Source organism: Hippopotamus amphibius, chromosome 3 (genome assembly GCF_030028045.1).
Source record: "Hippopotamus amphibius kiboko isolate mHipAmp2 chromosome 3, mHipAmp2.hap2, whole genome shotgun sequence".
Taxonomy (NCBI): Eukaryota; Metazoa; Chordata; class Mammalia; order Artiodactyla; family Hippopotamidae; genus Hippopotamus; species Hippopotamus amphibius.
The window spans coordinates 43,375,741-43,387,469 of record NC_080188.1 but is presented as its reverse complement, the minus strand read 5'-3'; the positions used below and the strand labels follow the sequence as shown (position 1 = coordinate 43,387,469).

At 35.4% G+C, this 11,729-nt stretch overlaps 1 protein-coding gene across 1 annotated transcript in view; it reads right to left on the bottom strand.

The window, feature by feature from the left end:
* Positions 1 to 5,379: 5,379 nt before the first annotated feature.
* Positions 5,380 to 11,729, bottom strand: part of MOB1B (MOB kinase activator 1B) — a 52,905-nt gene continuing 46,555 nt past the window's right edge. Inside the window, exon 6 of the mRNA XM_057725451.1 lies at positions 5,380 to 10,247. Within this exon, the coding sequence (XP_057581434.1) occupies positions 10,170 to 10,247 (78 nt within the window). The 3' untranslated portion in view covers positions 5,380 to 10,169. The remainder of the gene's footprint in view (positions 10,248 to 11,729) is intronic.

Genomic DNA, 11,729 nt, shown 5'->3' with positions numbered 1-11,729 from the left:
CAGCCTGGAGGCTATCAGGCCTAGTGGTGCCGGGCAACCCAGCGCTCAGGGAATGTATTGCAGTCTTTTTGTGTGCCAGACATTATTTCGAACATTTTTCGTGGATTAACTAGCAATCAAGTGATCCTACCATTAGCCCCATTTATCAGTGAGGAAACAGGTACTGAGGGGGGGTACTTGTTGAAAATCTCAAAGTCAGTGAGTGGAACTCGATGGGAATTGAGGTATTCAAATACCACACCAGAGGAAGACTTTCCTGATCTCTCAGATCCTAATTTGGATGCCCCGTTTATGCTGAAGAGGAGCAGAATATGCCACCCCCAAATTTGCCACTTTGGCATATTAGTTTGAATTAAATAAGGACACTCTGACCGTCCTTTGTTCCTCCTGAAAGCAGGAACAAACTCTCCCATATAAAAGGTACCCTTCCTGTACCAGGAGGGTAGATAGCATTCTTATCGCCAGAGATTGGGAATTTAGGGCAGAGAAGGCTGGGTAAATAAATCTTGTTACTGCTTCAACAATTACTACACCAGGCCCAAACCCCTTCCTCGTCAATTCATCACAAATTTATTGTTTGTCTAAAAGATACAAAAGCTCCCGGCTTTAGTCATTTCATTGTCTTATATTTTTATGGGGCTCCCGTATGTAATTAAATGTTTTTCTCCTGTTAATCTTATGTCAATTTAATTATTGGACCTGCACCTAAGAGGGAAATGTCTGCCATACAGTGCTATGAAGTCACCGCACTGGGTAGGTTTCTGTTCAGCATGACTATAAGCTTAACTAACTTTGCATACCGTACACCTGGCACATAGTTAATAAATTTGTGTTGAAGTTTTGAATGCCTGCGTATGTGCCGTGTCCCGTGCTAGATGACTCATTAGCTGGGGACAAATGCAATGTAGAAATGCCCAGAGGAATTCAGTTTTAGTCATGGTAAAGACCTAATAAATAGGCCACTCCCTAGTCTATAAGTTCCCAAGTTCAAATTGTCTACAGAAACCAAAGACCTTATTATTCTTTTCTATCTTACAGCTATCATCAGACCTGAAATGCACCTAAAGGTGGAGTCAGAAGAAGGGGGTAAATGGTGAATCTATTCTCAGAAATAAATAAAGGACAGAAATCAAAATGTGATTCCACGGGGAACTCTAGGACGAAAACAGCAAAAACAGCAAAAATCATTTCTTTGTAAATTCTCTATGTTACTTCATTATGGTAGTATTATTACTTTTGTTTATCCCCATAGTAATTAGTAGCAGGATCCTTGAAATGAAAAAGGCCTGAATACTTGACATGGAGATGTCAAGGAAGGTGCGGAAACTACTAGGTTTTTGTTTCGTTTTGGGGTTTTTTTGGCTGTGCGGCGCGGGTTGCGGAATCTTAATTCCCCAACCAGGGATCAAGTCTGGGTCCCCAGCAGTGGAAGCTCGGAGTCCTAACCACTGAACTGCCAGGGAATTCATGCTACTAGGTATTATATTCCACACTCAAATCTGGGGGGAAAACCATGGAATGCTCAGGGCTTTGGCAGCTACTGAGAGAGGAATAAGGTCTCTGAGACCTTCAAACAGGAGGAAAGTGGAACTCATTAAGTCCCATATGGATCTGATAAAGATGTTTGGGGCTGAGGATTAGAAATCTCCAAGTGTGGTTCCCCCTCCACCAAATAAAAAACAAAGCAAAACAAAAAACAACGAAAACAAAAACCACAGAAGAAGTACTTGTGTACTTGTGTAGTGCATTGATTCAGAGTTTAAGCACTGCAAAATTAAAGACTGGTTTCAAATCCCAGTTCTGCCCATTTCTGGCTGTGAGAACTTAAGCTCCTCCAAGAGTGCACCTCGAAAATACAAATGAAGTAAATGGGGAAACAGGGAACCTACCTCTTTTGACATCAGGTTCAGCATAATTTCCCATTATCCTGCATAACCAGTGGACAACACAAGGAAGAGACTAGAGAAAAGCACTCTCAAAAGTACCTCCCTGATTTTTGTCCACAATCACTTATCTGAAACCCTTGTAGTCAATTCTGTTTCAGAATTTTTATAATTTTGGAATTTAGAAAATAGTTATATACTACATATATTATGTAACCATTCCTCACCCTCCTGCAGAAGTGTTAAATCAAATACACTAACATTTTGCAGTGTAACATGAGTTTTCACATTAAGTGGAATAAAGACTGTTAACCTCAGATCAGGTTAAGTTTGCAATGAATTCAAGAAAATACTTTGTTTTCTGAGCTTTTCAGATTTTGGGATTACAGATAAAATACAGGATATTAGAGCACTCAATCAGGTGTGAGTGTGCTACCATCTTAACCCTTCTTTGCCAGAAATTTTAGTACTCCTTCAATTTAGGAATTCCTTTTCTCCAGTGAGAATGCTGGTACAACTAAAGAATGAGACAGGGTCTCCTAACTGATAACATGCAAGTTTATTAAGAAAACTTTAGGGGCTTCCCTAGTGGTACAGTGGTTAAGACTCCTCGCTCCCAATGCAGGAGGCCCCCGGTCAGGGAACTAGATCTTGCATGCCTCAACTAAGACCCCGAGTGCCTCAATTTAAAAAAAACAAAAACAAAAACATCCAGCATGCTGCAACTAAGACCCAGCACAGCCAAATAAATAAATAAATGAATGAATGAATGAAAACTCTAAACCAGTTGAGAAAATGAGAATAAAGGCAGAAAAAACGAGACCCTGAACATTGATAAGCAGTGGTTACACAGTCCATGCGTTTGTGTACACCAACCCAACAACTTCTGTAAAAGGATGTTTATCAGCTTAATAAACTTGCTTATAAATTTCTCCTTGCAACCTTCATGACTGCCTAGAAAACAGAAGGATGCTGAAGCCATCATAAAAGCAAGAGTGAGGAGTCAGAGTGCTTCCAGCAAATCTGAAGTGTGACAGCAAAACGACATACTAGAAGGGCATAGGAGCAAGCCAGCAGCCCTATATAGCTCCTTAGCAAAGGAACCTATATTTTGCTGCATGCTTGTAAAGGTGAACTTCAGTCATCAAGAAAATGTGACACTGTAATCATTATGTTGTTTGTAACAGCAGAGTGTAAAACATCTATTAAGCATGGCTGTTTAAGCATTAAAGGAATAATTTGGAAGCTTTGTTACCAAAATGCATCATTCCATACAATATTATAAAGAATTAACCATATAAATTCAGTACATTAGAGACAAATGAACCTAATTATCAAAACAGTTAATTTTTATATGAGTATATTTCTTTACATACGGTAGATGCTTTGTACATACTGTAAGTGCAGAATAACAAGGTGTTTTTATTAAAGCATGCAGACACAGTCCACATCAGCATGGACTAGCATTTTCTACTCCTAGTCTTTTTTGTTTTGTTTTGTTTTTTATAGTAAGTAGTGTTTAATTGCCAAAATGCTAGTTAATTATCCTAAAGCTATTTTAGTTTTAAGCGAAGTCAGAACAGGTTAAATAACAACAGTTTTAAAAGAATGTAATATATAAGGGAAAAGTTAGAATTTACCAAGACCTGCACCTCAGAGATATTGTGGGTTCATTCTAGACCACTGCAATAAATTGAATACTGCAATAAAGTGTCTACTCCTAGTCTTTATCTCAAATACCAATTAGTGACACTGGGCAACTATGACTACTATCATCAAAATATTCTCAACCTAATGGTCTAAACACAAATTCCTCTAAATAATGATACTCTAAGAATACTCTAAAATACACATTTCCTTTTGGAACTTAGGTATCAGGGCAAAATGAAGATTCTCCCATACTGTTTATTAATATTCTTTAATGGTCTATAATGAAGACAAAATATTAGATAAAATCTTAGTTTCATGAAAAGGTCAACAAATAATTATTTTGCTAATGATTCTCATGGTAATAGTATACTTAAAGAAAATAAACAAAAGCACCTCGCCTCAAGGTCAAGCATACTTGGGTTTTTAAACCCTAGTCCTAATCAGTGATTTCTACAATTTCTAAACTTTAGTTTTCTAGTATAGAAGACACCGCGACACTAACTTCCAGGGTTGTTGTGAGCATTATAAAAAACAGTGCCTAACAAGTTTTAAATGTTCAACATATTTCATATACCTTCAGTATTTCTCTAGGAATGTGTGCAGTGTGGGAATACCTATAGCAAAACAAGCAATAATGCAAAGTCAGGATTCATGGCCAAACATAACTATTTATTATTTTCTTAAATAAACATTCAGTTTCTTCCTTAAAAAAAAAAAAACAAAACCCTAGAATTTAAATATTTCCAATCCCATCACATACAAGTCTGTGTACATTATTTACATCTCTCAAAACATATTACAGATTTTCTGACATTCAGTATCCCCTTTCATTATTATTTTTTATTTTTTTTTGCCACACCTCTCAGCTTGCAGGATCTTAGTTCCTTCACCAGGGATAGAACTCGGGCCTCCAGCAGTGAAAGCACGGAATCTTAACTACTGGACTGCAGGGAATTCCCTCATTATCCCCTTTAAAAACAAAGACGATGAAGCAGTTAAAGTTTGATCAATAGTAACTACAATCTGACTAATCTTGGCACAGTTTACAATACAGTGCCCACATTGCATTTCATGTTTTGGACCATTTTTCCCCCTTTCAGCTACTTTAATATAGAAAGAAACTGTCCATCTCCATTAGAGCAAGATCCTGTGTTCCTCATTCTCTACAACATTTGCACAGTGTGAATGCTGCCTCAAGCTTCCGTTTATGGCATTGGCAGTATTCTGGTTTTGTCCTCAGAAATGATTCTAGTAAAACTTTAAGTATTCTCATGTTTATTGTATTCTCTCTCAGCCTAGATTTCATGATGCTGTTCCTAGATAATTTTTAGTAATAATAATGTATAGGAAAAGTTCAAATAAAACAAAAGTTGTTTTCCCCACAAGATTAGTGCCCTTACCACCCTAGTAATGCATGTACAAAAATAACAAATACAATTTAGTGGCTGTAAAAAACTACTTCCCCTAAAAAGGTTAGCTCTGCAGAACAATTTAAGGAGAAAAAGTGTTCTTAAAATGAAAATGTGCGAATCTATTTTACAACTTGCACAATTAAGTAAACAAAATAAAAATGAAATGTGCAAACCTGTAAGAAACACCCACACATACAAGAATTTAATAATATATAACAGAAATTAAATATTAATAAAAATTTTGAATTTGTATCTCTAGTAATTTCAGCTTCAGTGACATAGTTTAAAGAAAGCGGTCAACCAAAACAAACCAAAAATGCTTATGTAAGTTGTATCTTCCAACAATTCAACTGCAACCTATGTGTTGCCAGCAATCACTTCACAATCACTAATAGTGAGGACCTATATAATCAATCTGTTTTGTTTTTTGTCTGTGTGTGTGTGTGTGTGTGTGTGTGTTGTGAGATAGGGGAGAGCGGAGTATATGGAAAGTCAACAGCAGTAAGTAATTTACCTTCAAGGAGAAGGAGATGACAAGTGAACACAGCTTGGAAAACCCCATGATTTCACTATCTTTGAGGATTCTAATCCAAATTTTTCTATAGTATAGTATTACATGCAGAAAAGGAAATTTGTATCACACTTGCAAAACTGAGAGTACTCAGTATTTTAATCTGTATTTTCTCTCTTTTGTCAAAATTTAAGTATCAGTTCAACTACAAGTGGCAGACACGGAGCACAGTTTTATACCTTCAGAATGAATTTTTCTCTACAATTAGGAGAGCCTCAAAAATTCAAATTGTCTGCAGTCAGAATGGTTATTATATCTTAAAATTAAACTTTTCCATTAAATCATCAAATAGCTTTACCTCTAAACAGTTATCTCATACACCATTAAACTGATAACTGAACAACAGTAATTCCTATGGTGAAACTTAACATTATGACAAAACGCTGATATATAAATCATTTTAGGAGCAGTCCTTAAAGTATAGATCTAGAATAGTGTTCCTAGGAATTGGTATATTCTTTAATATCCCAGATAAGTTCCCAGATAAGTTTCAAAATAGTTGTTTTCCTCTTGGTATGCAGTGACATTTTCAAATATACTTCTTGTCTCATATCTTTTAAAAAGACATTCAAAATGTTAAAGTTATAAATTACATACGAAATGATTATAAATTCTGAAATATTTTACTGTGATACACAGACTTAAATTCAGCATAATTAATATATAAACTGTATTCCAATTTCTTTGTACAATGATCTCCAGTCTTTAAATTCAAATCTTTCATTTGTGTGAAAATAAGTTTAAAAAAAAAAAAAGGATGGAGGTAAAGCCTGTTGTTTTCTTAAGCTACTTCTATCTTAAATATTGGGTCCATTTTTTTTTTAACTATACATACCTTCAATCAAAACTACCCTACAGTACTCAAGATATAATCCAAAAGTTAACAGGGAAATGAACCAAAAATAGAAAATAAGAATGGACTTTGATTTTTTAAATTATCATATTTAACTGTAAGGTAATTAAACTAAAAACATAAAACACATCCAAATGATACAGCCTACTTCAAAGTAGTGACATTGGGAAACTATTTTTTTATAAAATAATGCTACAAATCAATGCTCAAAACATTCTCTTCTGCAAATTCAGAGCTTATGGCATATTCTTTTAAACTTCCTTAACAGTTTAGTTCTAAGAAAACAGCCCAAGTACAGTTGTTTTGGTAAATGAGATAGGTCATATTAAGCTCCCAGAAAAGTTTTCAGTGCAACTAAAATGATGAAATAGATTTTCTTACATAATCACAAACCGATTCTCAAGGCATCTCGGAAAGTATTCCAGAAACATTACACCCTTGCAGCATAGCTGGAATAAGCAGTGCTCCCAAAAAAACCACTCTGAAGATCAGCTTTCATTTGGGATGTTTAAGGTATGACATATTTATCTTAAAAGGAAGTCCTAAAACTTAATAATTGTATCTCACATATTTTACCATTTCAGTGGTTATCAAAACCTCTCTCAGAGAGGGTGTAGACAAAGGTATAAAAGAAATCTGTCGTTTTGCTATTTTCCTCTAAGCAAGGAAAATGGTAGCATATAAAATGGAGTGTGGCAATTACATGTAAAATATAAAGATCCACATTATCGCTAATTCCTGAAAATAAGAGATTGTAGTGCTTTATCTTTCTTAATAAGCCAGGCAATAACTCAGTATGAGACATATTATACACTAAACATATCTTTTCCTATCTAGTTTTATGCTGACCATTTAGCATTTACGAATGACAAACAAGGGTAGGAAGAGAGAGCAATCTAAAATCTTTCAATCTAAGGTAAACTGACCTCCAAAGCCTATACAAGCTAACACATACCTCATGTTTTAGTGCAGCCTAATGCCATGGTTTTCATGGGAAACAGAATAATCAAGCCAGCAAATGAAAGACCATAGCAGCACCTACAGCTAATGAAAAGGTTTTTCACTCTGTTATTAATTTCTCTCCACCACCACTGCTCCATCATTTAAAAGAATTCTTAAAAACCTGCTTCCTATCAACATTTAACCAAAGCACTGTGACAAGACTATGTTAACTTACTATGTTATATTTTATGCTTTCATCAGCAGATGAGAAAACCAACTTCTGCCTTATATTTCCATATGAAGAGCAGGGGGGAGAATCATTATCCTTGTTATTTATAAATCAAGAAATCTGGAAAGAATCCAAAAGAAATTTATAAGCAAATTCTGTTGCAAAACCAAGATTTGATCCTTATTTTATAAAGGGCATTCTTACTAATACTCCTGGGAACCAACTGAATCAAAGCAACTTTTTATTAAATCAGTTATTTCTCATATGCTCTGGTTTTTCCCTATTTGCAGCCATGTAACACCACATACAATGCCAGGCCTCTCCCTGGGAGAATGTCTCTACTTTGTTACCATATATACACATACATATTTCCTTACTTCCCAATACCTCTGTTTAAAGGAATACTCAGAGGCAGGCACCTGAGACTCTGGCACAGTGATAAGGAACTCCTATCTACAAAGAGTGGAAAAGTAAGTCCTACTACTAAACATTAATTTACAATTAACTTATAATAACATTTGTACAGTATACTACTGTATAAGGCTTAAATGAGCAAAAACAATGTTTCACTTCTCTCTCCATACTTGGCTACTGCAACCTCTCTATTACTAGGTTGATATGAAGTCAAATGCAGTATGGAAGACTATTTGAATAATCCTATGCTTCATTTTCCTAAACAGATAAGACCCCCAATCACTAGATGCCAAATTTTATTTCTGAATCAACCTACAGTGGCTGATATTATATATTTGGATACTAAAAAATTTGTTTTAAGGAAATCAGCTAGTTCTCACTGCAGTTTACGAATAAGTATTATCAAGGAATGTCCAATATATTTGCCTCTGCCAGGCTCTCCTGTTACTTCTACTGCTGGTACTTGGAGAATGACTGCTGGAAATGAAACAGAGAAAAAGGCAGTTCATAGCGATCATAACTCTAATGGCATTAAATTGTCTCATTATTCTACTTGTTAATGGCAAAAACAAACTGATTTCATTTTAGATTCTTTTCTACTAAGTGTTTTTAGTCTATACAATTTCAGAGCAAAATTTCTACTCTTCAAGGAAAAAGGTATGTATTTCTAACTGAAGGAAGAATATATATTTCTAACTGAAGGAAACAGATTTACTGGAAATGACAAAACTAAAACTAGAAGTCTAAGAAGTCTATTTCTCAAGAATAAAACTGAAGTTTTATTTTATTTATTTTAAATGTTAATATTTATTTTAAAAACTAAGTTTCTGAACTTCTTACTTATGGGAATAGTTAACTAGAAAGTCATGGACAAAAAAATGTAAAAGTTAATAACTACTAATTTAGCACTTTCATTATCTGATATCACTGCAAAGAAAGATTTCCTTTCACAGTGGAAAAATCAGAAGTCATAATGCTTCAAGGTGGGCCTATAATAAGCAAAGAAGGTACTGTATCATTTTAAAATGACAAACACACCAGCTCCATTCACTGAATGGAAATGCTGTAAAGTGATCAATTTCCCCAAATGGTCCTTAAATTCCATGTTTACGTCTATACTTAAAATTAGTAATTTATTTTTAACTTCTCATGGAAGTTGATTCCTAAAAGGAAGTCTCTAAGACTCTGTTTACAAGATATTGATCAAAATATTCATGCCACTCTATTCAAGGGTTTTGAGAAAGGACTTTCTTGAACTTGACTCCCCATACTTAATCCCATCTATAATGCCCCATTCAAAGTAACCCCCCACTACCAAACACACTCCTATCATCTCCTCTTCAAAGTAGAAGGGGATTCTGCAGACTTATGGCTCATTTGGCAATTGCTAAGAAACCTCACAGTTCAGCATCATCTCTGAAGATGGCAAACCTATAAAAAACCTGAATTTTTACACCTACAGTGCAGTTAACATGTAGAAAGAAGCCAAAATGTAATAGGTATTACATTTCAACATCTTCAAGTTTCAATATCACAGATATCAAGAGATGGAAAAGACCTGCTTGTAGAACTTTAAGCATCCGTTGAACAGAATTACTATCAATATCAAAAATAATTAAGAAATACTAATTTTTTATGCTCTAATGCACACCTTTACAAATTGTGTTTCTTTAATGTAGTAAAAGCTGGAGATCACCAATTTAGGTAAGCTATGGCTTTTATCAATCGGTATTTTAAAACATACATCAGTAAGTGCCCTGGGTAGTAACCCTAATATTGTTTCAAGCCCTGTTCAGTTCTATGTCTGTGCTTTTGCACTTCAGAAGTGAGCCTGTCAAGGCACTTAAAAACATAAAAAGTCTTTTGGGGACTTCAAACATCAGCCACAATTTACACAATGGAGAACCCCCATCCATCAGCAGTCCAATCAATAAGCATTTTCTTTCAACATAACAATATTATCAAAAATTCCCCAAGTTAAAAAAAATACTGTATGCCACTAAGACAAAATTTACCCCTATCAAACGTATAGAGAATGGTTCTTGGCTTCTTCTAGCAATAGTACATGGTTGCATTTATTCAGAATAAAGAGAAAGGAACCCAAACAAGCCCCCCAAACCTAACATAAAATCAACCAAGATAAAAATAAAATACAACAAAATCCAAATACACTCCACACAGCTTCGATGAATAATTGGCATACATCTGCATTCTTTTATCTGTCCTTTGAGGTGAGTTTTTCAATCAGTTCCTGGAGTGGTGCAAGTTCTCTTCTATCAATAAGGTTGAATTCCTATGCATGACAAACGCAGAAGAAATAGCAGAAACTTATTATTTACATCTCATTCCAAAAAACAGATTTACATTTCCATTTGTTGGAAACTAGCTTTTAAAATAAATAAAAGTCAAATCATTTTTTCGAAAAAAAATTTTTTTCCCCTGCCTCTGTGTCTTACGCAAATCATTTAACTATCTCTGGTATTATGTTTTATATCTGTAATAATATTAGGATAAACTACCTCATAAGATTATTGGGGGCACTAAATGTGATACTGCATGTTAACCACTTCATGTAATCCCTGGCACAATAAATGGGAGTTGCTGCTTCCTGTTAAGTGCAAGTTGCTGCTTCCCGTTAAAAGGAATAGCCAGGGCACCATTTAGATATAGTCAACCAAGTAGGTACCAAAAAAAATCTCAGGCACATTTCAGCATTATATGAAGAGTAAAAGAGTTAGTTTATGTTATTAACTAACATATCTGCAAGCTACCATATGACATGGTGTGAGAATAACATGAATAATGTGGAGTCCAGAAATGATTAATAAAATCCTATAAAGAACAAATAAGAAAGCCTGGATTTAAATTGTGCTTCTTTAGAAGTTCTATCATTGTCATCCTGAAATTCAATTATGGATAGATTTCCCCTGAACTATAAATTATACGGCTAATAAAAAGAGGTTGTTGGTACTTCTGATCTTCTGATATTCTGCCACAGTGGGGCATTCTGAGCTCACAATTTCACTCAGTTATTAGCATACATCATGTGCCAAGCACTGCAGTAAATATTGGGGAGAGGCTTTAAGGGGCATTTAATAGCAAGTCTACCACTAAGATTTGTGGGGTCTGGACCAAGAGCACAAATAGACATATATCACACAACTAAATTATTATATTTTACATTAAGCTAACATATTGTTATATACATTCGATGCTCCTACCTTGACAAATACATCGTCATAGTAGCCAGGAAAGCAGATTCAAATCTAGAATTCTTAAGACTCCTCAGGGGTCTATACTGGAAAGTAGTGACATGAGGAGAGCCAGTCCCTGGCCCTCAGCAAACTTCCCTGATCTGCCAAACCCCAGCTCCATCCTGTACTTCAAAGGGTCTCACATGCATGAGTGTGGACACCCTGACTGTCTTATAAAGGCAATGACCACACACACTCACGAACAGCTGTCATCTGGCTATCCCTTTGGTCTAGAGGCATACATATCAGAGCTATGACCTTCCCTTAAGAGAAAAGACCAAAGGAAAAGATCCATGTGGACCCTGGAAATACACCTGGGACCGTGTGGGCAGGGAATTCTGAATCTCAGGTATCCAAGCACATACCAGAAGGGATCTATGTAGGTATGTTCTTGGCCCTGTGGATTTCTTACTCTGTGGGGAGGAATAAGCAGAAGGGCCAGAGGAGAACTTTTAAATTGTGAGGCCCAGGGCAGAGGCCACTCTCACTTAAAGAAAAGGTGATACTGTATAACCAATGGA